A 27,911-nucleotide genomic window follows, 5' to 3' on the forward strand; every position below is an offset into this window, starting at 1 on the left:
CATTCCTTCACCAGAGGCAGACCTACATTTACGCATTGAAGGAACGAGTTCCAGGTGGCCACCAGGAACTACAATTGCCCGGCTCACTTTGTGATGAGATTTTCTTCAGACTTACTTCATGTTCACTTATCCAGCTGTTCCTGTTTAGGCCCATTAGGTTGAGATGACCAAGCTCCAGATGTTTCTCTCAGTCTGTGCCTTGCTGAGGTTTTGCTTAGTTTTTGTTTTTCTAATTCTTGGCATAATTAGCCCAGATGTTAACGAGCGTAACAATGGCATTCACCGACTGCACTCCATGTACTGCTGGAGAAATGCACAGGTTTCCTCAGATATTGAGAGGTTGTCAACCTGAAACGTTACCAGCACCTCCACAGATTGCTGCCTGACCTGCTGAGATTTCTAGTGGTTTTATCAGCTCAGCTAAGGGTTCTTTCTCAACCACCAGTCTCTGTTAGAAGTTGGCTTTAGATTCCGGCTGTGTGTGTACCTCAAACATCAGGTCCACCCACCCAGTACTGTCCCGTCCAACCATGGTATTGTAGATGATGATCCCAAGTGCCTAGATATAAGAACTTGTTGGGCTGGTTTACTGGTCCATTATCTGGTTTACATCTCAAACCTCACCAGCACACCCAGTTGATGCAACTCACTGGCTCTCAAGAGTCTCAGAGTCAAGAGGTTCAACTTGCACTCGAGACCGGAGCTGTGAAGCCAGTGCTTCAGAGCCACATCTGGGAGGGCCTCACCGTCAGAAGTGCTACCTCCTGGTGGGCTGCTGAAGGTTAGCTCACAGCCCCGACACAGCAGTTTTGAGGAAGGGATGAGGTTTTCTGAGTGTTCAGGGGCCAAATTTACCATGAACATAGATTACCCAGCCATCATTACATTCTGATGAAGGACTTCTGATTCTTTCTCTACAGATGCTGCCTGACCTACTGAGTGCTTCCAGACTTTTTGGTTCTTGTTGTTTGTGGGATTCTTGCTATGTACAAGTGGCTATTGCATTTTCCTGCAATACAGCAGTGTCTCCACTTCTGAAGTGATTCAGTGAACTCGTGGGCCAGATGAACCAGCCCGGGTGGTGTGAACATGAGGTGACCCGTCAATCTCCATTCTCTCCTTGCAGTGGTTAGTTGTAATGCTGTTACAGCACAAGTGACCCGGTTCAATTCCCGCTGCTGTCTGTAAGGAGTTTGTATGTTCTCCCTGTGTCTGCGTGGGTTTCCTCTCGGGTGCTCTGGTTTCCTCCCACATCCAAAGATGTACGGGTTAGGAAGTTGTGGGCATGTTATGTTGGCGCCGGAAGCGTGGCGACCCTTGCGGGCTGCCCCCAGAACACTCTACGCAAAAGATGCATTTCACTGTGTGTTTCGATGTACATATGGCTAATAAAGAAATATCTTAAATATCTTATAGATATCTTTGGTCCCCATCAGGACCCTCCTTGACAGCTGGGGCTTGAGAGACCGGCTGGGCTCAGTGGTGGCTGTGGGGTGAATCTGGGACGTGGCAGATTCATCCTTGAAACCCTGTGGTCTGCGAGAGTGTCAGAGGGCAGTGTCACACCTTTGGGCGGCTTCACCAACAAGGGTCTGACCTCAGCAACTTTCCTGTTTACTCAATGCGACTCTGTGTCTCTGACTGGAGCCACGGGCCGGAGCTGCTGGCTGATGCAGGAACAATGAGCTGTTTCCTGGAGACCTGGGCCCTTCCCAAATTGTACCAGTGAGCATGGCCCACTGAGAAGGGGCGGAGGAAGGAGGGGGTGGCCAGACAGAGTGGCCACAGGCAGAACCAGAATAAAAGACATTCATGGATAGAAAAAGTTTGGAGGGATATGGACCAAACACAGGCAAATAAATGTGGGTCAGCATGGATGAGATGGGCCGAAGGGCCTGTTTCCGTGCTCTCTCACTCAATGGCTCCAATCAGCACCTGGTCTCTGGCTGAAATCCTTTCACAAAAGCATCTGTTCTTCAACTGAATTATTTGTGTGTCTGGCCGTGTAGAGGAGAACAGTGGAGTTAGTGTAGGAAATAAATGAAGGTAAATCAGTGAGAATGTCCCATGGAAAGGAGAGACCTTTACACGTCCCTGGAGTATAAAATTACTTCTTTATTTACTGATGGGAGAAAGAAATGCAGGACAGGAAGCATTTTAACACAAGGTCTGACAGCTGGTGTTAAACCAAACAGAGAAACGGCAGCACAATTTTGGAGAGCTCAGCAACTCAATAAAAACATGGCTTACAGATGAATTTGTTTCTTTAAATAGGCCAGGCAGCATCAATCAAAAACAATTAAATAATTGGGCATTGGCAGCAAATGAATATTAAAAGCTATGGAAGATGTTTATAAAAGACCCTGGTCACTGATGTTTAACAAAACAAACACATTTGGCATTTTATACACAAACGCACCCTCCTCTCTAAACAGTTACCCAACAAGGAGATCCAGTAAAATCAGATACAAAAAAAATACTCTCTTCTCTATAAAGTAAATCACAGAATAAGTCTCCAACACATAAAGCTTCTGGAATTGTCAACACTTCTAAAACATTTAGTAAAACTACAGAAAACAATATCCTAAATATACGCTTTCTTCACGGACTGCTTCACATTGAAAAGTTTAATGTCTTTGCCGGCTGAACCTGTCATTATTCAAGTGGTCGGAATAGGAAAAGGCCTCGATCATATCCAGTAGTCACGGTTCCAATGTGGACCATGTACTCAGCCTGTCTCTACAGTCTGGTGCTGTCCAGCAGAGAGGGGAAATAATCATTACATAGTAAGTGCACAAGCTCTGGGCCGAGGCTCTGGAATTAACCACAAAACCAGCTCACGATAGTAGCAGTTGAGATCTAACCTTGGGGCAAAGAAAATGTTTCCACTGTAGGACAGAGTTAGATTGTCACCCAGTTTTTATTTTAATACTTTTGTTTTGCAAAGGTATGGGGTTGGAATCCTTCAAAAGGTGAGAGAGCCCCAGGCTTGTGAGGGCTGCTTGACTTCAAGTGCTTGGCTGTAACATCCTCAATGTTACCAACAAGTGGGGCATCCGTGACAGGTGACTCCCTTGGTGAAGTCCAAGTAAAGTTGACGGTCGTGAGCTCAGGTGAGGTAGAGTGGCTTGTCCCTCGGTAACATGCTAAATGAAAAGAAAACACAGTTCCTTTAGTGAACTGGAGCAAGCTCAGCCAACACTCACTCCTGGTTCTGTGCCAATGGTTAACAATCCTCAGCAAACTCCTGTCACACAGTTCTGGCTTTAACCCAACTATAAGTGCTGGGAAGAATCAAGCCAAAGCTTCTGTCTGCAACACAGCACCAGGGAAGGCACAGCTCATGGACGGATCAGTGGAGGTGGCGTTTGTACAGATCACCACAAGATCATGGTTTCACAGTGCAGCGGGGAAGAGGTGGTTCAGCACTGTGCGCCCCTGCTGACACCACACATTCAAACCGATCCTACATTAATCCAATTCTTATTCTCCCCACATTTCCATCAACCCCTCCCCCCGCCCCACAGACTAGGGCATCCAGTCACATGGGCGGGGGGGAGGTGGCAGGACAAACAGGGCAATTGCCCCTCCACCAATTATCACCTGAGATTATGTGACCTGGGCTCATGTTTGTTCCAAACACTAAGGATGTGCACAGCCCTTCAGTAAGTCAGGCTATATAAATTCCTGCACCGTGAAAAATCCATCTCTGTGGTTTCCAAATATATTCCGGTCACCTCAAAATCCTAAACCCATTTTATCCCACTCTGATCCATGTTGCCCCATCTGATGCCTCTGTTTACCATCAGTGCTCAATGCCACCAAGACCAAGGGACTGACTGTGGGCTTCAGGAAGGGGAGGTCAGGAGAACATTGAGGGGTCAGTGGTGGAAAGGGTGAGCAGCTTCAAGTTCCTGGGTGTCAGCACCTCGAAGGATCTATCCTGAGCCCAACACGTTGATCCAATCATGAAGAAGGCATGCCAGCGGCTCTACTTCATAAGGAGTTTGAGGAGATTTGGTAAGTGACCAAAGACTCTTGCAAATTTCTACAGATGTACAGTGGAGAGCATTCTGACTGGTTGCAGCACAGCCTGGTATGGAGGCTCCAATGCACAGGATCGCAAGAGGCTGCAGAGGGTTGTAGACTCAGCCACCCCCGTCACAGGCACAACCCTCCCCACCATCGAGGACATCTTCAAGAGGTGATGCCTCAAGAAGGCGGCATCCATCACTGAGGACCCTCACCACCCGGGACATGCCCTCTTCTCGTTACTACCATCAGGGAGGAGGTACAGGAGCCTGAAGACCCACACTCAACGATTCAGGAACAGCTTCTTCCCCTCTGCCATCAGATTTCTGAACGGTCCATGAACACTACCTTGTTATCCTTTTTTGCACTATTTATCTACTTTTGTAACTTATAGTAATTTTTATGTCTCGCACTGTACTGTTGCCACAAAACAACACATTTCCTGTCATATGTCAGTGATAATAAACTTAATTCTGATTTTGAGCAAGGTGCTCCTGTGTTTAACCTGTCCCAACGCCCAACCCATGTTCTCATTCCAACCCTCTCTGATGCTTGTTCTGATCATATCTGATGCATTTTTGTCTCCAGCTGTGTTTAAGACCCATGTGTCCACCACTGGCCACGTGTATGTTGAGCCTGCCCCAATTACCTGCAGTGACTGATGATGCACTCACTGTTACAGTATTCACTATCCCAATCGCTGCTTTGTACGGGAGGGTTCGAGACACTGGAACCAGGAGACTGCGCACCCACCGTGCTCTGGAATTCCGATGGCATGTGAGAGTACCCCTGAGGGAACAGGCAAGCAATGAGAGATTTTGTAAATCCACAATGTAATCCAGGAACCCAACCGAGACATTGGGAGGCTGCTACAGAAGGAACAAGGGACACCTACAAGGGACAGAAGGACCATTTTCGTCACCAGGACTGGTGAACTTACTTCTTTGGGGTTGAACAAGATTGATGATCTTTGTGGGAAATGATTTGGATGTGTGTAAACGCAGCAGCAGACATCCCACTTCATCTGCAATTATCCATTTCACTCCTGACTCCCACCTGACTTCAGCTCTGGGCAGATGCAAGAGACTGGAATCTGGAGCAAAAAACAAACTCAGTGGGTCGGGCAGCATCTGTGGGTGCAGAGGGATTCAGAGCAAGATGCAGGGTCCTGACCCAAAACGTCGACCATCCCTCTGCCTCCACAGATGCCGCCTTACCTGCTGCGTTCCTCCAGCAATTTGTTGCTTCACCTCAGGATGAGATCTTCTCCTCAGGCACCCCCTCAGGACTGAGGATGAACACAGAACATACAACGAGTACAGCACAGAAACAGGCCCTTCGGCCCACGGTGTCAGTGCCGACCATGATGCTGATCTAATCTAATCCCACCTGCCTGCACATCGTCTGTACCCCTCCACTCCCTGCCTGTTCATGTGTCTATTCAAATGCCTCTTCAACGTTACTTGGTATCTAGCAGTCCCTTCCACCCACCACACTCTGTTTAAAAAACTTCCCTCGTAAATCTCTTTCAAGCTTTCCCTCTCTCACCTTAAGCCTATGCTCTCTAGTACTTGACACTTCCACACTGGGAAAGACTATCTACCAAATCTATGATGCTCATAATCTCATAAACTTCTATCAGATCTCTGCTCAGCCTCTGATGCTCCAGAGAAAACAGCCCAAATCTGTCCACCCTCTCCTTATAGCTAATCCTCTCTAATCCAGGCAACATCCCGGTGAACCTCTTCTGCACCTTCTCCATAGCCTCCACATCCTTCCTGTAGTGTGGTGAGCAGAAGTGCACGCAATGCTTCAAATGCAGCCTAACTAGAGTTTTACACAGCTGCAACAAGACTTCCCAACTTTCATACTCAACGCCCTGACTGATGAAAGCAAGCCTGCCGTACGCCTTCTCTACCACCCAATCCACTTGTGCTGCCACTTTCAGGGAGCTGCGGACTTGCACCCCAAGATCTCTCAGTACATCACTGCTCCCAAGGGTCCTGCCATTTACTGTGTACTTTCCTCTTGTATGTGCATCAGCTCACACTTGCCCCAAGTAAACTCCGTGCCATTTCCAACTGATCTGTATGTTGCTGTATTCTTTGCCAACCTTCCTTGCTATCCACAGGTCCACCAATTTCCATCTCATCTGCCAACTTACCAATCAGACCACCTACTTTTTCATCCAAATCATTGATCTGCGTTGCAAACAGGTCCCAGCACTGATCCCTGCGGAACACCACTGTCACAGACCTGTAGTCAGAGGGACACCCCTCCACCACTACCTCGGCCTTCTATGACCAAGCCAATTTTGGACTTAATTTGACAACTCACCATGGATCCCACGTGACTTAATCTTCTGGACCAGCCTATCATGAGGGACCTGGTCAAATGCTTCACTGAAGTCCCTGCAGACAACATCCACTGCCCACCCGTCATCACTTCCTCAGAAAAGCAGATCAAATTTGGGAGACATGACCTCCCCGGCACAAAACCATGCTGACTTTCCCTAACATCCATGCTTTTCCAAATGCAAGTAAACCTATCCCTAAGAATCTTCTCCATTAATTTCCCTACCACTGTCACAAGGTTCACTGGACTATAGTTTCCTGGATTATCTCTACTGCCCTTCTTAAACAAAGGAACAACATTGGCTACTCTCTAGTCTTTTGGGACTTTGCCTGTGGCAAAAGAGGACACAAAAATCTCTGGCATGGTCCCAGCAATCTCCTCCATTGTTTCCCTCGGTATCCTGGGATAGATTCCATCTGGTCCTGAGAATTTATCCACTTAAATGTTTTTTCAAGTCACCCTCCTCCTCCTTAATATCAACATACCCTAGAACAGCAACACACCCCTCCCTAATCTCACCACCAGCCCTGTTCTTTCCCTGGATGAACACCAATGCAAAGTGCTCATTAAGGACCTTTCCTACTTCCTCCTTTGGCCTTGAGTGGACCTACCCTTTCTTTTGCTACCATTGTGCTCCTAATAAATGTACAAAATATCTGGGGATTCTCCTTAATCCTATTTCATGGCCCCCTTTAGCCCTCCTAACTCCTTGTTTAAGTTATTTGCTGGTTCCTTCATATTCCTCGGGCCACGTCTGATTTCAGCTTCCTAAACCTTACATATGCTTTTCCTTTTTGACTAAACTTACAACATCTCTCATCAGCCAAGGTTCCTGAAACCTTGTCTTTCATCCTCAGAGGAACATGCTGCTCCTGAACTCCAATCAACTGGTCTTTAAAAGACTCCCATGTGTCAGATATGGATTACCCCCAATCCATTCTCCCTAGTTCTGCCTAGTACTGTTCAGCACTTTTACCCAAAGACCAGTCCTATCCTTATCCATAAGTATTTTAAAGCTTATGGAATTATGATCCCTGTTCCCAAAATGCTCCCCCACTGAATCTTCGATCACTTGGCCAGTCTCATTGTCCAGTACAAGGCCCCTTCCCTGGTTGGACTTCTAAATATTGTTTCTAGAAACCCTCCTGGATGCACCAAACAAATTCTGCCCCATCTAAGCCCTGATACTAAGGGAGCCCCAGTCTACATCGGGAAATTAAAATCACCCACTACGACTGCCCCGTTGTTTATACATCTTCCCAGGATCTGCCTGTAACTCTGTTCCTCTAGCTCCTGGTGTCTGCTGGGAGGCCTGTAGTGTTTCACTCCGTCACAGTGATCGCACGTTACAGCCTCACTGGAGCTTTGACCACTGGTTCACTGAGGTAGCGGCTCTGCCATCTGTGTCACTGCGCTCTCCCACACTAAACACAGCCCAACTTCTCTGCACATTCCAATGGAATGAGAAAGCTCAGGCGGGTGTTAAACTGGGCTGTGATTGTGGAGCAGGGGGCTCGTGTCCCACTGACTGGTGGGAGGGGGGTAAGTTCTCCACCTCTGCTTCTCACACCCCCAGGGCAGAGGTGTTGTATAATCACTGGGGGGTCCCATTTCCCCTCTCCCTATTTACAGGCCCTGCTGGGGGTCTTGCCGGGTGGGCTGGAGGTGGGAAGAATTTTGTAAAGAATCAGGAGGAGTGGTTTGTGGTTGTTGGGTTCCTGAGGAGCAGGTAGCTGTCGAGGAAGTTCTTAGAGTGTGGAGAAACCAGCACAGATCCCACTGCCCCGCCCTCATTCCAAAGTTGCTCTCCTCACGTCAACGATCTGCTCTCGTAAGATGCGACGGTCACTGCCTGACCATATTCTACAACCCCTGTGCAGAGAGATTTCCTTAAACTTTCTGTTCCCAGCATCCCTGATAGCTTTTGGGAGAGGTTTCCTGGTCACTGCCATCCAGAGGGATTGGTGAGTCCGTCTCCCTCTACCCTTAGTTCAGGGGGATGCTCCTTGCTCAGTCCACTCTCATCTGTAGAACAGATCCCGCCTCCACCCCCACAGGACAACCTAACCTCACCTAAAAACTTCTGTAAATTTCTTGGCTTGGATGGGCTCCCTGTCCTGTGGGTCCCTGTCCCGGGACTCCCAGCCCTGGGACACTCTGTTCCGTGGGCTCCCTGCCCCGCGACATCCTGTCCTGTGGGACTCCCTATCCTATGGGACTCCTTGCCTCCAGGACTCCCAGCGCTGGGACTGCCCGACCTATGGACTCCCTGTTCCGTGGGCCCCCAACCCTGGGACTCCCTGCCCCAGGACTCCATATCCTGGATCTGCCTGACCCGTGATTGTCTGTCCCTGGCCGTGGAGACACTCACCTGTTGCCCCGCAGGGGAGTGCAGCTGTGATTGGACCTGCAGTGGCATCTGGTGGGAGATAATTGGCTGGCTGGGCACCTGTTGCATGATGGGTTGGTTGAGCATGGCGGCCTGCTGGTGGTGCTGCTGGAGGGACAGTTGCTGGTGCAGTGGGGGGCTTATCTGTAGCGAGGGTGGTGGTGACCCACTCAGGGGCATCTGTGACATCACCGTCTTGGAGCTGAGGGTCCGCGAGAGGCTGTGGTGGGCCGGTCCCGAGTACGTTTGTAGCTCTGACGGAGGGAGGAAGGAGTTGGGCCCAATGTAGCCTGTAGAGGTCTGGGGGCTCAGGCTGTACAGGGGCTGCTTGGTGGGCAGCAGGTGTGGCTGCTGGGATGGTTGTCCGCCCTTGGATTCCACTGGGTCGCTGTAGCTCTGTGGGAACAAGTCAGGTCGGGAAGGACGTCAGACGAAAGGCCATTCATTTCCAGCGGCTCCTTTCCCCAGCACACCTTCCTGCAGTAACCCTCAAACCTCTACCTCTGTTCACTAGACACCCCACCGATCGAGTCCTGAGGCAGGGTCTCAACCCGAAACATCGACCATCCCTCTGCCTCCACAGATGCTGCCCGACCCGCTGAGTTCCTCCAGCAGTTTGTTTGTAGCTGCAGACTGCAGCATCTGCACTCTCCTGTGTCTCCGTCTGACACTCTACTGAGTTGCACTGGCAAAGGAGGGAGGGGTGCTTTATGGTCACAAGATTGCATCGTCACAGAAACAGGCCCTTCGGCCCACCGAGTCTGTGCTGATCAACAACCACCCATTTACACCAATCTCATTTTATTCTTCTCACCATCCCATCAACTCCCCCAGATTTTACCCCTCACCCACACCCAGGGGCAATTTACAGTGGCCAGTTAACCTACTGACCCCGCACGTCATTGGGACGGGGGGAAACTGGAGCACCCGGGGGAAACCCACGCGGTCACAGGGAGAATGTGCAAACTCCACACAGACAGCACCGGGGTCACTAGTGCTGGGAGGCAGTGGCTCCACTGGATGCACTACTGTGTCACACTTCAGATCAGTTCCTTGTGGATGTGGATCCAAAAAGTTGTGTCCAAGATATCCCAACGTGTCCCACAGTTGCAGACTGATCGCACTACGGAAAGTCATCAGGCCATCAAACCTATCAAGGCAATGTCCAAGATCAGCACAAGGTGATCACACCGTCAAATATCAACAGTGGATGAGGCACCTTAACACAGAACAAGCCAGCAGCCTCTTCTGACTCACAGAGAACCGTACACTGAAAGGCCACTTTAACGGAAAAGTCTCTGGCAGACTTTGCTGATTTGATTTAGCTGCACACAGTTTGGGCAACTCTCACAGTGACAAGCAAACTTCTGAGAGTCATTGGGTTGAACAGCACAGACTCAGGCCCTTTGGCCCAGCACGTCCATGCCGACCTTTATGCCCCTCGACACTCATCCCATTTGCCAACATTAGCACCATGTCCTTCTCTGATGTTCTTTGATGTTGTCACAGAAACGGAGGCATATGAATGAGAATGAGAGATACCAGTAACAGAGGAATATGAGGGGGGGGGGGAAGAGAGAGACAGAGCAAGACAGAGAGAGCGAGAGCGAGAGAGAGAGAGAGAGAGAGAGAGAGAGAGAGAGAGAGAGAGAGAGAGAGAGAGAGAGGTATCAGTTACAGAGATGAGAAAATTACCTTGTGAAATGACCACCCCACAAAGAATTTTCGTTCTGACACATTGCTCAGTTTCTGTTCCCACAGATGCAGCCTGACCTGCTGCGTGTTTCCAGCCTTCACTGATATCAGTTACAAGGAGATCAGATTGAGACATCTGCCACCCATCCAGGTGCTGGTGTCAGTCAGCCCTTTTGGAACTGCAGAACAAACCACTGAGCTCTGCTGATCTAACCTAACCTGGTGTTTTTGCTCAACACACGACCCTCCCTCCCTTCCAGCACCCCTCTCCCTCAACAATAACTCACAGAACAGCACCTCAGCCTCTGACCAGATTCAAGGCCGTTTTCCAGTCTCAGTCTGTGACCAGTAATTTCAGATGATCAGCATTTCCAGTACCCACAGAGTTGGTAACTTCAGGTAAAGATTCTTCTCTCCTGAATACACTTTCTCCAGACTGACTCCCTGTATGTTCTCCCTCCCTGCACTACCAACCTTAAGTCATCCCATTCGGTCATCACACACCTTCCCTGCTGTTCTTCCCTCCCCTTCTCTGCATCTTAAAACAGGCTTTATCTGCAACTTTTCCCACATTGATGAAAGGTCATGTCTGATCTCCCTCCACAGATGCTGCCCGACCTGCTGAGTGTTTCTGGCATTTTCTATTTTATTTCAGGATTCAAGTATCTGCGGTATTTTGCTTCTGCACATTCCTCTGCTTCTCCCTTGGGAGTTTTCCCTTAAATTCACCGTCCACACATAGCCACAGCACGGGGGAGCAAACTCCACCTTCTCTCCACTCTGGGGACAGAAGTCTCCCTAAATCACTCAGTGATTTAGTAGTGACCCTGGTACTTAGAGCCCGGATTCTGATCTCCCCGTATGTAAGTAGACGTGACCAGCTTGGGGCTCCACCCTGGCACAAAATGACGGCACTTCCTGAAGATCCCACCTTGATGTAAGGACGGGCTGCAGGTCACTCCTTACCTTGGACACTAAGCTGGCTCTGTAGGCCGCCAGGGCTTTTAGATACTCCTTCTTGGCCGCCTCAGTCTTCTTCTTGTAGGCCTGTGAAATCAACAGGAAGTTCTGTCATCACGACCTTTCACCGGAACCTGTATCAAGGTTCAGAGGTCGTGGCTGTGGACACATGCAGTGGTCAGAGACTTACCGACCGATTCTAAACACCATATCTGTCCCATTCTGGACACTCTGCAGAATCCAGAACTGCAGCCCAATCCAACGGGACTCCTTAACATCACACCCAGTACCAGGGCTGACCTGACCACAGACCCTTCTGATTTCAGTGGCAGCAAAAGAGAAAGTTGGTGAGGTTTTAGAGTTATTTCACTTTATTTAAACTTACTATTTAATTCATGAAGAGTATGTATTAGTTAATTTTACTTATATTTAAAAAGTAATACTTTAATAGTTTTTAAATGTCTCTGAATATCATGGATTTTAAAAAAAATATTAAAAGTCATTTCCAGCAGGCAAACTTTGCTGGCTGTCAAAGGGAGTCAGGATGTTTCAAGTGTGGGCTCAGCCAGAGGTGCTGCCACAGCTCAGGCCACACAGCTGGAGTGTGGATGCTTCAGCCTGTGGGACCAGCCCCCCACACGTGGAGCAGGTCAGAACGGATGGGAGAGTGGGGTGTGGATGGGGATTCCAGCTACAAGCTGTTCCTCTATTACTGCCATGACTGACCAACGATACAGAGGTTTCACTTCTGTATCCCTCTACCCGTGCATACCTCTTCTTGGTGCTGGGAAACTCCTCTGGGATTTTATTCCCATGTTAACCCCTTCTGTGTTGTTTTTGCCCTCACTCAGATCCTCAGCAGTCCAGATGAAGGTATAACTGAGCTCGTCCACTCCCTCCTGCCCTCTGCCACATACAAGCCATGGAACACAGTCAAACAAGGATGTGCTTGTCCATCAGAGTGATGAATTCTTCCCAACAAATGATAAGGCTGAGGGATCCTGGGATCAGACTGTGATTGGCTGGACGAATTCCCACAATGGAGGAGTTCACTTCACCCTTCAGAAGGCAGACTTTGAACCAAAGTGAAAGAACAATGTGCTGCTTGATTAACAGAATAAAGGGCCACTGTAGGCAGGAGTTACTAGTTGGACAGATTGTGGGAATGCTCTGCTGTGGCACTGCTTGTGGGTTAAAGGTTTACACAGCCCCACACTGCATGGTGAAGCATTGGCAGATGCAATAGTACTGTGTCACTGACAGTCCCCAGGCTTCAGGATACAGAAACTGGACAAGTTTTAATCTTGGAAGCACTCTGAATAACTAATAAGATTCAGAATGACAGAATGTTTCAATAAATTATCGTGCTTGACAGTTACTAATTAGAATGAAGTAATGCAGATCATCACAGGAACCACGTTGCAAAGGGTCAACAAGTACAGATTAGACTGAGCATATGCTGGGCTTGAGTTACTGATCTGATGAAGTCCCTGCAGAATTACCTGCTAATTGGAACTTAATGAAATGCTCTTGTTTTATGATACATTAATTAAAGAGACAACTGCTTCTGGAGATGAACTCGAAGACAGGTGGCTTTGTTGGGAGCTGGTGTCGTTTTACCCAGAGCTGGGGACACAGACTTCCCCCGGACCACATCTCACTGCTGCCTCAGGCACTGCATTCGTCCAAATACGATTAAATCGATATTCCACTGCTTTTTTGCCCGTGTTAACTGTTTTAGATGGCTGTAGGTGCTGGGTCTGTTCACCGAGTAGTATTGAACCTCTCTGATGTAATCGACCTTAAAGCCCATTTTAACAGGGGCTGAACCGGTGAAGAGGTGGTGAACGGGACTGGAGTTCAGGGGACTCCCCGGAGGGTTTGGCACCAAGCCTGGGCTGTTGCGACTCCCACAGCTCTCTCTGCCTCTCCCACCCTGCCCCCAGCACCCACAGGCAGCAGTGCAGGAACAGATGGCAGGGGTTCACCCAAGTGCCCAGGGAAGGTAGTCTGGCCCATGGCAAGATGGCTGAGCCATAAATGCCTCTGACATGGCCTGGTTCAAGAGGGACAACAAATGCTGTGCACATCCTGATGAACAAAACAATACAATCAGGTGAGGTGAAATAAACCCAGAAAGTGCTGGAAACACTCAGCTGGTCAGGCAGCATCTGTGGAGAGAGCAGCAGAGTCCATGTCTCAGGTTGTGAGTCTTCTTCACAACTGGGAGAGAGAGAAAACTGTACATTTTAGGTTGCAGGGAGGGGAGGGGTGGGGACAACAGGGGAATATCTATGATAGGGAGGAGACCAAGGTTGTCCAAGTACACCATCTCTCAGAGGGGAATGAGTCCCAGGTAATCACAGCTGATCTGTCCTTAAATAGAGGAAGATAAATGAGGGCAGTTAGAGAAGAAAGACCAATGAGTGGGAACTGAGAGAGGCAGGGCACAACAGCTTCTGAAAATGTGACGTTAGAGAGAATGCTGTTATACTCTGCAGATCATTCAGCATCTGTGGAGAGAGAAAACCTGTTACAGAGTTACAGATGGATGATGTTATATCAGAAATGGGCCAGTTCTGACACAAACTGGAAAGGCTGGAACTCAGTATTGAGCCCAGAGGGTTACAACAGAAGATGAGGGGCAGCACCTCAAGCTTACCTTCGGCATTGTTGGAAGACTCACAACAAGAGACCAAAGCCAGAGAGGTCAGAGTGGGAGTGAGGTGGAACAATAAAGTGGCAGGTAACTTGAAGCTCAGGGTCACCCTGCACCCTGACAGGGAAGTTTCTGCAAAGTCTCCCAATCCCAGTTTGATTCCTCCAGCGACAGGACACCACTTTGTGAGTGGCCGTGAGGTGAATCACAGGACATCACAGTGCAGTAAGAAAGGATTCGTCTATTCACAGGCTCCTGGTTCGATGGGTCTAACATTCCAAAGCCAGTAGCAGAGATGAGGGAGTGTGAAGTTAGGGCACTGGTGCCAGTGGTGAGATGAAGGAAACTGGGCCAGAGTTGGGGTGTGTGGGGGGTGGGCTCAGCTGCACAGATGCAGAGGGATTTGAACACAAAATGTGGGCTTTTTAATCTAAGTGTCGTCAGGCTGAGAGGGAATTGCTAAAACTGAGACTTTTGTCACTTTACCCATTTTCCTTTCTCTATCTGTGTGATCACTGTTAACAAAATACACACTAACTGTGACCCTCGTTTACTGGTACATTACACAGAACTTTATTTTGCCTCAAAGGGATTGTGTTCGAGTTCTGCTATGGGATGTGTTTCAGACACAGGGAAGTTTGATGTCTGAAGAAAAGTGCTCACAGGAAGCACCGCTACAACTTGCTCCAGTATGGAGATGGTCAGAGGTTGCTAAGCAATTCTACAGCAGTTCTCACACTAGGGTCAGTACAGGGTGAGCTTGGCGGCAGCTTGGAGCTGGATGTCGACATGGCACAGACCAGTTCACAGGTAACTGGGAAGGACAGGGTAGTGTTGGTTGGAGCCTATCTGCCCAGCTCTCAGCAGAGTAGAAGCAGGGATGAAAGAATAACCTTTCTCTGGACAGGTAACTTGGGGTATGCCTAGACCAAGGATCTCTTGGCCTCTCCCCTCTCTTCCATAGACTCTGGCTACACTTCTCACTACCTCGGGAAAGCAGTCAACGTAATCAAAGGCCCCACCCACCCGGACATTCTCTCTTCTCCCCCCTCCCATCGGGCAGAAAATGAAATGATCTGTCTGGATGGCACGCAAACAAAGCTTTTCACTGTAGCTCGGTACACGTGACAACCATAAACCAATTACCAATTTACCTGTTCTCTCCCCGCCTCCCTCAGTCTCCCTCAAGTACGGCTGAGAGACTCCACGTGTAAAGACAATTCACTGCCGCTCAGCTCAAGGACAGTTGTGACAGTTGGTAGTCTGGACAGTATAAGTATTGTTATTTGTTAGCCAATGGGAAGCAATCTGAATCAGATTTATTATCACTGTCTTATGTGATGTGAAATGTGTTTTGCAGCAGCAGTACAGTGCAAAGACATAAAATTACAATGCTATAAAGTACAAAATAAATAGTGCAATAGGGAAACCCTGAGCTCCCTGGAAAACCCTATTCTGCTGAATGGTAATTTGCATGTAAAACAAAATAAATCAATTGATTCACTTTCAGTTTGTCTTCCAAAATATTAGAGCTTCCAGTGAACAAAACACAGTTAAAGCAAATAATGGGATAGGGTCTGGTTACATCGAACTCTGAACACCTCATTCTCAACCATTTAGTTGATGGAATCAGTTTCCAACACCTCTCCACTCCAGATCTGGTGAAAGCTTTGACTCGGCTCCCCTTTCGATGTTTGGTGATGAATTATATTTTTGGCCAATTCTACAGAACGATGGAGAGCAGCGAACGACCCAATTAAGGCTCAGTAATATCTTTAACAGTGGGAATGAATTATTTTTAGTGAACGTGGTCTGCTTGTCTCATCAGGAGGATTTCTGAACATTGTGCAGAGACTGGCAGGGGTTAAAAGCCTCAGAGTGTCGTTTCCAGAACAGGTGCCCTTGAACCACACGAAGGACAGTGAAATTACTAATCTCGTATTCCTGAGCATGAATTGAATCACTAGGCAACAGGCACAAATAAAAACTGGGAAATGAGGACATTAGGAAAGTCTCTGAGGACATGCATGAATCCTCCGTGAGAGAGATTTGGCAGCAGGGAGCAAACTGAACAATGTGGCAGACGTGACTGTGCAATTCTAAATACGGCAACAGCTCAACCGATCATCTGCCCATCGCGGACAGTGTGGACGGGTGTTCAGGGGCACTCAGGGCTGGGCAGCCACTCTGGTATCTAGAAGGGGAAAATTCCAAATGGGCAAACAAGCTGAATGACTGACAGAGGCAGTGGTACTGGGGAGGTCACATTCACACTGGAGTCTTTGAGGCTAGTTAATAAGGGAGCTCATCGCTCATGCCAAACATGTAGTTCTTCAGCCAATCAGAGAATGAATCTGTTTACAACGATGGATTCTAACATCTGAGGTTCAATCAACAGGCTCGGAGCAGGAAGAAATCTAAATCTAAACTTCTTCAAAGAAACAGCTGACAACAGCCAGCTCCTTAATGTCAATACTCAGCTGGGTTCACTGCCCTGACATGGACACAGTTAACTGCTACCCTGAGGTAGCACCAACACATGGACCTTTGGTTTACCTCATTCAGTAAATGTGGATATCATTGGCAACTTACTGCCCATCACTAGCTACCCCTACTGCCGCCACTGGCACATTCCAGGCTGCAGGGGTACGTGTGGAGGGACACGTGAAAACTCGGTGCAGCCAATGCAACGGCTCTGTGGGCAAGGAGAGCAGAGTGGGGCCCTGCTGCCATTGGACACTGAGGGTCTGTCCGGGGTTGAAGCCCCTCAAACACTAGAAGTGTGTTTCATCCCAGGAGGCCACATGAGTGGCAATGGTGCTCTGTACATAGCGGGCAAACACTACCATTAACACCGTGAATGCATAGACTGAACAACACTACGGATGTAAAGAAGAGGGACAGTGGTATGTTTTGTACTTGTATAGATTTTTTATTTTGGATAAAGTTTATTTTTGAAATTAAAAGCCTGCCCTGAACTCAGCTGCTCGCTGGGACATTTCGGGGTAGTCAGGGCTGTGTCTGGAGTTACGTTCAGGCCAGACTGGGTAACTATGTGGATTCCCCTCTGTAGGATATTAATGAACCACTGGGGATCAGTGGATTCTTGTCCTACCCGGTGGTTTTATATCGAAATTTTATTCTCGATAATGTGGCTGATTGAACTGAAGTTGTCCAGCAGCAGCTGGTGTGGTTCCAATTCTTGTCTGACCCATCGCCAGGCCTCTGAATTACTTGTCCAACAACGTACTACAGCACCACCATGCTGTGTGTGTTGTGTGCGTGCGCGCGTGTGTATGCAAGTGTGTATATGTGAGTGTGTGTGTGCGTGCGTGCATGTGCATGTGTGAGTATGTGAGCGTGTGTGCGCGTGTGTGTGAGTATGTGAGTGTGCGTGCGCGCGTGTGTATGTGCACGCGTGTGTGTGAGTGTGTGTGTGTGCGCGCGCATGTGTGTGTGAGTGGTGTGTGCGTGTGTGTGCACGCGTGTGTGTGTGAGTGTGTGTGTGAGCGCGCGCGTGTGTGAGTGTGTGTGAGTATGTGAGCGTGTGTGCGCGTGTGTGTGAGTATGTGAGTGTGCGTGCGCGCGTGTGTATGTGCACGCGTGTGTGTGAGTGTGTGTGTGTGCGCGCGCATGTGTGTGAGTGTGTGTGTGTGCGTGTGTGTGCACGCGTGTGTGTGTGTGAGTGTGTGTGTGTGCGCGCGCGCGTGTGTGAGTGTGTGAGTGTGTGTGTGTGTGTGTGTGTGTGTGTGTGTGCGTGTGTGTGTGAGTGTGTGAGTGTGTGGGGTGGGGGGGGGGGAACAATGTGCTTTGCTTTTCAGCTCTTGTTCCCTAACCTGTGCCCAGCTCAGCCTCTGGTGCATTAGTAACCCGGAGAACTGAAGACCATCCTTGCAACCTCGGCAGCTGAAGTGAGGAAGTACATGTAAGGAAACAAAGGATGTCCTGTTTCCCACCCTACCTGCTTCTGCTCCTCTCCGAGTCCATCCCACATCGAGGCCACAATTTTGGAAACGTCCCCGAAGGTTGCGTTGGGATTCTGTCCTTTGATGGCAGCTTGCGTGTCTCGGAAGAAGAGGGCGTAGGCGGACACCGGCTTCTGAGGCTCATTGGGATCCTTCTTCTTCTTCTTCTTCTGTGCCTTGGTCTTCTTGCCGATGTCCACTGATGGCCTCTTCTCCCCGCTGATCTGTAAGGTAATGTGGCAATGACTTCCTCAGCCTGTGCTGCTGGACAACATTCCAGCACGATGGAGAACCCTCCGTGGTCTGAGCTCTTCCGCCGAGGGGGCCAACTATTTACCTCCAGCTCAGTGTCCTACCCCCTGCATCCAACTGGCCCGACACCCACAGCTGGTTGTGAACAGTACTCCCTCCCTCACCCACACCTTCATACCACTGCACTCCCTACCCAATCACATCCCCCATCAAGCACACTTCACAATCCTCCCAATAACACCCACCCCATTCTCACACCATTGGTCACCCCACACCACCATCCCAATGGCACCACAGCCTCACTCAGCCAGCCTACACCAGTGGAGCACACACTTTCCAACCAACTAGAAAGCAAATAGAACCTTTCTTCTGGGATTGGATCATTCTTGTCTGGCTGTCAAATAGATTACATTCTTACTTCCAAGATTTTTATAACACATAAATAAATAGAAATGTTGGAAGAGATTTAAAGAATACTCTTTCATTTACTCTGGGTTTGCTTCCAGCAGTTTTGGAGTTTCATCTTTAATGGTGGAATGTCTCGGACTGTCCTGAAGGTTGGCAGACGCAGGTACCTGTGGACCTGGGCTGTGGATCCAACATGTAGATCAGTTTACACCATCAATGTTGGATGAGTGCTGAGGACTTCTGGTTCTTTGTTACCAAGCCTGAGGCACGTTCATGCAAAGGAGATGTTCAGCCCAGCATGCCTGTGCTAGCCCTTTGAAAGTGTGATCCCATGCATCCTACTCCCCCTGCCTTGCTCCATCCCTTTGAATGCTTCCCCCCTCCAACCCTGCACCACTGATCTGAATAAAAACATGGACATAAAGTCATCACAGTTCTTAGCAAGTTGTTGAAGAATGGTTGTGTAATGAAGTGTGGTCACCGCTGTGGAGTAGGAACAGTGGCCAGACTGTGCACAGGAGCTCCCACACAGTGAAGTGGTAGTGGCCAGTTAACCTGTTCCAGAGCTGATGGTTGGGGGCAGACATTGGCCCCTGCGTTCCAACCTGGATTCCTACACTCCACATCGTGTCATGGGTGAGAGCGACAGGTCAATGTCTCACTGACAGTGCAGCACCCCCTCATGTACTGCACAGGGTGGGTGAGGAGGCACTTGGTCTCTGCTCTGTGACCTCCCTGCATGTCCCTGATGAGTCAGATGGGAAAGTGTGACCCACCGAGGCATCGTGGGGAGATCTTTGCAAAGTGCCACTTGCTTTGTAGATGCACAAGCTTCCAATGTGCAAACACAGGGGTGTGACCCTCACATCTGGGCCCCACATCTGGGCTCCAACGGGTGCCGAGCTGACTGTGGGAGGTCAGGACCTTGACCTTGGCTTTGGTCTAACGTCAGCAGTGGGGGTGAACTGCCAACCCCGTAGGAACGTCACCCACAGCAAGGAGTGACGATCAGGCAAGGTAGCGTTAACCAGGCGTGAGTGGGGGTCCCGGGGGGACCCTCCTGTCCTCACTATACAAAGCCTAACTCTCAGACCCTGGTAACCCTGGATAAGGTGGTCTCTGCCACACACAGACCCAGCTGACCCAGATCCTTTCCCTAGTCAGTAATGGCAGCAGAGTGGCCATTCACCAGCTGAGGGACACGGTGCCTCACCTCCACCTGTTTACCACCCAGTTAATGGGCAGCACCACCTCCAGTGTCCACTCCAGCCACTCCACAGCTCCATCCTCCATGTGTGGGTTCCTTCACACCAGGGTCTCGCCCACACTTTCAGATCCCTCCCTCCAGTAGCTGGTGAGAGTTAGTGCAGGATAACCTGTGCCAACCCCTTGCCCCAGGCACATCACTGCTTGTAACCACTCTGGCAGGCTCCCTGACTCCTGGGCAGGTACCCCGACCTCACGGCCCTAGCGACACGGGAGGAACAGGGAGGTCTCTGACCACGCATGGAATAAATGACTATCTCTGGCCATTGTACCAAGGCATCCCTGCAAGTGCCACACAGACCCAGCAGAGTGAGAGGTTGGACCTCTCCAGGGAGACTGATGGCTGCGGATCTGCTTCTAAAGACCCGACGAGGTACTTTACAATTTTCCAAGGATTTACAGGTAGTCGTACGCGAGGTGTTGTGACTGCAGGTGGACAGGCCAGAGTTGTGCGACATAAATTGGAGACGGTTACCAAGGATCTAATGGGGAACTTGTTAAAGTTTTTTGTTTTATGTGTGTCTGCCAGGACCAGAACTTGCCTGAGGTAGACCGCTGGGTGCCAGTTTACCTTCGACGGGATGTGTGGAGGAAGCTGTGTGTTGGACACTTATCGACAATGACTGTGGAACAACCAAAGGCAGGCAGGTAGAAGGAAACAATTAGTTGTACCTTGGAGAGGGCATCAGCCTCCTCTTCGTGCGCTGAGCTGGAGGGCGAGGGGGTGGCTGACTTGCTTCCAGGGGGTGAAGGTGAGCCGTGCGGGTGAGCGCTTCGACCCACATTCAGGCCGACCTGAGCATTCAGTTGTGAATGGCTAATGACAGGCATGTGACTGGGCGGCAGCATTCCTGACCGACTGACCATTGGGCGCTGGGGTTCGGAATCGTACTGAGGACCTTCGGGATGGCCCACTCCATGCATCTGCTGAAGAAAGAGGAATTTTTAACATCTCATTAGTTGCAGGAGGCAGGAACTCGGTTCTGTAACAAGTTTTAGAAAAACCTTTGCAGTAAGATGCGCAGTTCTACAGTGGTGAGTGGTGCAGATCCTGCAGCACATGTGACACCAATCTTTGCCGGGACGTGTGAGGGGCACCTGTACACATGTGTGAGGGGTACCTGTACACACGGGCAGCACTGACACTCCACTCTCACCCTCAGGGGGGCTGTGGCAATCGTCACTTCTGCCTCAAAATGGTTCAAGCTGAAAGTTTTACAATTCTCACAGGATCTGCTGGAAGATCTCAAATCCTGTTTGCTCAGCCAATTGGTAAATTTTGTCCTAATTCTTTTTATGGAAAATGGGATTAGTTTCAGGAACTGACCATTATCCCAACAGACCTGTTCCTTTCCCTGGATGTGAACCAGAAGTCTGCCATCATTCCATTGTCACAGTGGACATGGAGCAGAAGGTTGGAGCTCTCTGGGTACAGACTGCCCGATGTTGTGCCAGTTTTCTGCTCCGGGTTAACACTTCCTCTCCAAACTTTGTCAATTCCTGTCATGATTTTACAAACTTTGTGACTGTAAATTTTGCCCCTTGACATTCACCTTCTGTCTGGACCCTGGAACCTCCTGTCCTTTTGTTAGGTGATCAGAACACCACATGGGAATCCACAGTGACTCTGACCAAAGCCTGGTACTGTAACAGTACAGTCTAGTTTGTGCTCTCCACCCCTCTGCCTCACCACCAAGTCACCAGCGGTGGACAGACTGACGATATCAGGCAGTAGTCTGATTAACCAATCAATGAATTGTGCATTTGGATGTTGGATGCATGTGGCTACAGTTGATATAATGCCCCTCGAAGGGGTTTCTGTAGATTAACCCATTGTAATCTCTAGCTCCTGTACCAGCAGAATGTGCTCCACTCATTCTCAAGAGGTAAGTCTCATTCCTTACCCTGAGGAGCAAGTGAGGACGTTCTGAACCCCGACTGATGGCCTCAGGAAACCACGTCAGAGTCCTGCTGTGTGAGACCCGAGTCACATACAGGACAGGCACTAGATGCCTCAGTAACTCAGTTGAGTTTTATGCCCACCTGACGGCTTTGTGGTCACTTTTACTGAAGCCCACATTTTATCTGCAGAGATACAAGATTATAACAACGGACCCGCCTCAGCACTAAATTCCATCGGTCAGCTGCCTGCCCCAGCCCCAGGCCCTCCCACACCTCTCCCCCTCCCCGCCATTCCAACTTTCATGCCATCTGCAAACCTTACAACTATGGCCCATGTCCCCAAGTTCAGGTCACTAACACAAATCAAATCAAGTGGCGTTCCTCCTCGTGAGCCCGAGGAAACAGCCTGAGCAGCCGACTACCTATCACTGCTCCCTGCGGTCTGGCCCACATCCCCTTCTGTGAAAAGTTTTTACTCTTCTACCGTTGAAGAAATAACTGTGTAATCACAGCGGGAAACGTGTATGCTAGCCCATGGGAAGGGCAGTGAGGTTGTGGCTGTTGGGGTAGTGCATAAACCACACCTTGGTTCTCAGGGAAGAGCTGACCACTTGCTTCAGCAGGGGGGCTGTCCTCTCCTTCCCAGCTTCCAACCTGAGACAGACAGCAGAGGCAGCTGGAGGGGCTGCGGGTACTGGGTGAGAGAGGGGTGGGATCCCAGAGGGTTGCAGCACTCCACTGAACCAGTGGTGCTCAGGATCAAGTTCCAAGGTTATGGTAGTCACAGGGTAGAAATGCCATGAAATGGGTGTCAGTGGAAAAGCCAAGATCTACTGTTCATCACTACTTGCCCAGACTGATTGGCTCACTGAACCTTTCAGCTGAAGGTCTGGAGTCACAATGGATGAGCCCGGGTAACGGTGGTGGGATCCCCCCCCCCAACAAAGGGCACCAATGAAGTAAATGGGACTCCTCCCTCTGCCCCGCCTCACTGCCCGGATTGATGGCACAGGGGCCATCCATAATCACACAACCCATTCACCTGGGTCCGCTGGACAGCCCACACACTGACGGACGGACACCCTCTGCAGCCTCCATCTTGTTCCTTCTGTGTGTGGGAGAGCGGAGGGAGAGCGGAGGGGAGAGTGGAGGGGAGAGTGGAGGGAGAGTGGAGGGGAGAGCGGAGGGAGAGTGGAGGGGAGAGTGGAGGGAGAGTGGAGGGGAGAGTGGAGGGAGAGTGGAGGGGAGAGTGGAGGGACAGTGGAGGGAGGGCAGAGGGAGGGTGGACGGAGGGAGAGCGGAGGGCGGAGGGAGGGCGGAGGGAGGGAGGGCGGAGGGAGGGCGGAGGGAGGGAGAGCGGAGAGGGGGATCACATACAATGTTAGAACTTTAACAGCGAGCTGAGATGATGACAGCACAGATTTGATTCCAGTTGGGCAGCAGCTTCTCCTTCCGTGTAACGTTGCTTTGGTCGTGTGCAGTACTGGCCACCCACCATCAGATGGCAACATTAGCACAGACTTTGTAATGCCCCCAGCACCAGAGAGACAAGGGTTCGAATCCCAGCTCTGCACCGGACACCAGCATCTGGTTCGTGTGAATCTCAGATGGTGACATCAAAATGTTGTTCCGAAATAGCAGGGGTTTCCATCTGATTCCTGTGTTACCAGCTATCACTGGGCACAGTTCTGGCCTCTGTGTCATAAACAGGATTCAGGTGACTGGAGAAGATTTACAACGGCTGAGGGATTACAATCCGGAGGGAGTGAACTGGTTGGTCAAGTTTTCTCCAGTAAAGAAAGGAATGACCTTTACACTTCTGAGGGTTTGACGGGGTAAACGTCTCTAGGTTTGGGCAATCGGTTCAGGAGATGCTTCACCCAGAGTGAGGAGGGAAACACACAAGGGAGTAAAGGACAGAAGCAAGTGCTGATGGAGGGGTGCAGAGGGGTGGGGACTAGCAAGGGGGAGGTGGGCAGATTGGCCTATTTCTATGTGGAGTGTCTGAGCTGAATCTCCTCCCTGCTCAGCCCAGTGTCCTGCGATTGACATGCCAAGATGCAGTGTTGTGTTAAAATAAACCCATGGTTTGAAGAGACAAGCAGTTGGAACAGGGGCAGGTTAAGAATGTGTGGTCTTTGGTATGAATTATATATTAAGTTTCTTATTACAGATAATCTTTTTTTAAATGCCTGCTACAGATCCATGGAGGCTTCTATTACACACAGTAATCACTTTGCTGACAGCCGCCAGTGATTGGAACTGTCATGTCCCGAATACACTGGATCACACAATGAGCGCAAGTCCAGTTACAAACAGTGTTTGGGAGGCTGCAGCATCTCAAGCCCAGGAGAGGTCCTGCTGAAGGTTCACTGCTTCCCTCCACAAATACTGCCGTACCAGCTGAGTCTTTCTGTTTTTATTTCAGAGTTCCAGCATCCAGAGTCTTGTGTCACTGGATTCCGAGATTTTCCTGGAAAGGCGTGGAGTTGAGGAAATGGGGGGGTGCCAGGGGTGGACATGCCTCTCCCAATGGATTCTCCGAGCCTTTCACCCACCACTGACGGCTGCGTCTTCCACCTGAGCCCTGGAATATCCAGTCTGAACCTGTCTCCTCCTCACAGTGAGCCGACAACCCACTGCTCTGACAGCTCCCGCACATCACCCTCATTGTTAGCATGGCTCTGGTTACTTCTGTTTGTCAACATTAAAGGTGCTTTATGAAAGCAAGCTCCTGTCATACTTTGTATGAAATGTACATTGGATGGAGAGGAAAGATATCTAATAACGATCATGCCCTCTGTTGTTGCCCTTGGCAACAAGAAAAAAAATTAATGTTGGCGTTTATAGGCAGCCCCTTCCCAGTGAAGCAATAAAATAGAACATTCTCACTTAACCTAAATCTTCAGGACCTGAAGGCTACACCCTCCTCTCTCTGTAATGGCAAGTGATTTATAGTGGAGATGCCTCATTTACAATGAGGAGGAGCTGGAAATGAGAGAAGGTACATTACCCCGAGGATTGGCCCACTACCGACACATTCAAGGCTGAATAAAGCTGTTAAAGGTGATGGAATATCAGCAGAAATCTGCTCCCCACCTTGCATTCAATCTCTTGCCTTGAAATTGCTTTGCAGGAGGCTTCATCTTAAAGTATAATTGGGCAAAACCAACAAATGTCCTCCTTTGATTAAAGTGGGTGTGGTTAATGCAGTCAGAAAGTGAATGCTCCCAGCTAATTACTGAACTCAGTGAATAAAACAATGGACACCTCTCCCGCCAGCATCTGAAGTGGGAGGAGTAATAATGAGCGTGAGTTGTTGCTTTTCTTTATTTTGATCAACAAGTGGTAAACAACTCAAGGCAACAGTTAATGCAATGGGCCTTGCTGGGGGCACAGTGCACCCACTCACTGGCCATTCACCCACCCGACAGGTGGAGCTACACGTCATCATGTTTGAATTTCCCTGTGTAGATACAAGCATGTACTGTGTGTGTTCCTTTCCCCCTAGAGATCCATATATGTATTATCCATGTTTCATGTTCCCTGTACAGATCCAAGCATGTGCGGTGCATGTTTCATGTTCCATGATTCATGTACTCATCTCTTGTCAGAGGAATTATCTACAACAAGAGCTCCTGTGTTTTTTGTTGAGTCCACGAGCTCCCTAAAGTTGTGAGTTGGACAAGTTGTGGAAGTTGTCTGAATACATCTCTGCCAAGCCTGCCTGTGGGGGAGAGAGTGATTCACACCCTGCTCTCTCACCACTGCCGAGGGGATACACAAGGCCAGAGCCTCAGTCCGGGACTTGGAGAGGAATTTCTCTGAGAAGTCCCATCCAGGGCCGATTCCTTCCTCCCATGGACCGGGATTCCCTGCTCTCTCTCACACTGGTTCTCGCAGGTTATCTGGAGGAGAGTAGCAGGGCCGGATGAAATCCTCCTGGCACCAATAGGACTGAGGTCTTTGACAGAAGGCCACTGTGGATTTTTGCCATTTCTTTTATGTATGTGGTTAATGAGTAAAACTTTGGTTTGTTTATCCATCTCTTGGGCTGTATTGTCCCAACAAGTGACACTGTACAACACTCTACTGCTCTACATTGACCATAAACCCAGGCCCAAGGCTGACTACAGCTCTTACTTGTTTGATCTGGGATCCAATGGGTTTAAATAGATTCTTCCTCATTTTGACCCTAATCCTTTATCCAAAATCCACAGTCCAACACAAAGACCTTCAAACAGAAGGCCCATCTCACCACTGTTCTGCCAAAGGACAGACACTGACCATTGGTAGCTGGCTTGAGAGCAGATGACCATCCTGGCTCAGCATGTTGGACACCATGATCGCAGGGAGGTCCATGCCCTGGTAGGGGTACTGAGGGAGGAGACCGTTGGCTGGAGCAGAGTGGCAGAGTGAATGGTAGCCTCCGTGTGGATCCATCAGGTGAAGAAAGGACGGGTCTCCGAGATTGGGAGGAGTAATGGGTGGAATCTCGTAGTCTTCATCGCCCAGACCCTGGCCTGAGAAGGTCTAAAAGGAGGAAGAAGAAATGATTTAGAATGGAACCTTAACCAAAACAAAGTAACTATAAATTCACTGCGCATCATTTATTGTGTTGTAACTTGGCACTGCAATTCCCTCCTGCTGTCTCAGGATTTCCATTTTAAACCTTTACTACCTTCCCGTGATTTTCACAAAGGAAAATCACAGACAGTTTTTCTTTCTGGTAAGAGAGTGACTTCAGCCTAGCCCAGCCACTGAGGACCCCTGCCACCCTGTGGGATGGAGAAGTGTGCCAGGAACACAGTCCCTACAACAGCCTCTTAGTCCTTGGAAGGAGAAGGACTGTTTGCCTTACTGAACCTTTTCTCCAACACACAAGTTTTATTTGATTCTGAGAGTCACAGAGAGCAACAGCACAGAACCAGGCTGTGCTGACCACCAGCACCCTGCTGACCACCAATTCACACTGATCAGACACTACGCCCATTTTTTGATTTTCCCCACATTCTCATGAACTTCTTCAGGTTCCTCCACTCTCCTACGCACAAGGGGAAATTTACAGTGGCTAATTTGGGATATGGGAGGAAACCGGAGCAACCAGGTTGTCACAGGGAGAGCGTGCAAACTTCACACAGACAGCATCAGAGGTCGGGATTGAGACTGGGTTTCTGGCGCTGGGAGGTAGTGACTTTGCTCGCTGTCTCCCTGAGTATTCCATGGCTCCCAGTGGGCTGGGACAGTCCCTGTTGTGGGATACTTTGTCTTCTCCTCTCTGACACTTCACTAAGTATGGGCCACCAGTAATGTCAGCAAAGTGAAGTTAAATGGCACAGAGTGGCGAGGTTTTTATTGTAGGAGATATCTGCCATGCATATGAGATTGAAAATCTGTCGAACGTGACGACATTGAAAGGCAGTGAGTGCAGTCGTGTTTATAGACGTGATGAAGCAATTCCACTTCCAGTCGCTGAATATATCCCAATAAACCTCTCCACTCCACAGGGAGATTATATACACACCTCAACTGTAAAAACAGGCTCATTTCCATTAACCAATCAAAGAAAAACACATGATACAATCATTTCTTTATTGCTTGTAAAATTAATCATACTTAATTTTGTACAAAAGCAAGAGCATTTTTTAAATGCTGAGAGATTGGAAGAGTTTATCTTCGAAGGTATTTCTGCACGTGAATCACTGGAAGTTAACATGCAAACAATTATGAAAGCAAACAACAGGTTGGCCTTTGTCAGGGAAGGATTTAAGTGCAAAAATAAAGATCTTCTGCTGCAATACAAGGCCGAGGTGAGACCACGCCTGGAATATTAATGTGCAGGTCAGGTCTCCCCACCTAAGGAAGGATAAACTTACTGTAGAGACAGTGCGGTGAAGGTTCACCAGACTGTTTCCCGGGGTGCTCGGATTGTTCTATGAGGAAAGGTTAAACAGATTGGGTCTATCTTCTTGAAAGTTTAGAAAAATGAGCAATGATCTCATTGAAACATACAAACTTCTTGTGCGAC

General features: G+C 49.3%; 1 protein-coding gene across 3 annotated transcripts in view; it reads right to left on the reverse strand.

Moving 5' to 3' along the window:
• Positions 1-2,102: 2,102 nt before the first annotated feature.
• Positions 2,103-27,911, reverse strand: part of tox2 (TOX high mobility group box family member 2) — a 124,821-nt gene continuing 99,012 nt past the window's right edge. The window contains exons 3-9 of one of the 3 annotated variants that reach the window (XM_052031288.1): positions 26,171-26,416; positions 20,654-20,905; positions 18,052-18,279; positions 11,438-11,518; positions 8,759-9,172; positions 4,682-4,821; positions 2,103-3,146 (exon numbers count right to left, since the gene is read on the reverse strand). In XM_052031288.1, coding sequence (XP_051887248.1) covers positions 3,110-3,146; positions 4,682-4,821; positions 8,759-9,172; positions 11,438-11,518; positions 18,052-18,279; positions 20,654-20,905; positions 26,171-26,416 — 1,398 coding nt within the window. In that variant the 3' untranslated portion in view covers positions 2,103-3,109. Of the gene's footprint in view, positions 3,147-4,681; positions 4,822-8,758; positions 9,173-11,437; positions 11,519-18,051; positions 18,280-20,653; positions 20,909-26,170; positions 26,417-27,911 lie in introns of all 3 variants that reach the window. The other 2 variants (XM_052031287.1, XM_052031289.1) reach the window with 2 other exon arrangements.

This window comes from Pristis pectinata, chromosome 16 (assembly GCF_009764475.1).
Source record: "Pristis pectinata isolate sPriPec2 chromosome 16, sPriPec2.1.pri, whole genome shotgun sequence".
In the NCBI taxonomy this organism is placed as follows: domain Eukaryota; kingdom Metazoa; phylum Chordata; class Chondrichthyes; order Rhinopristiformes; family Pristidae; genus Pristis; species Pristis pectinata.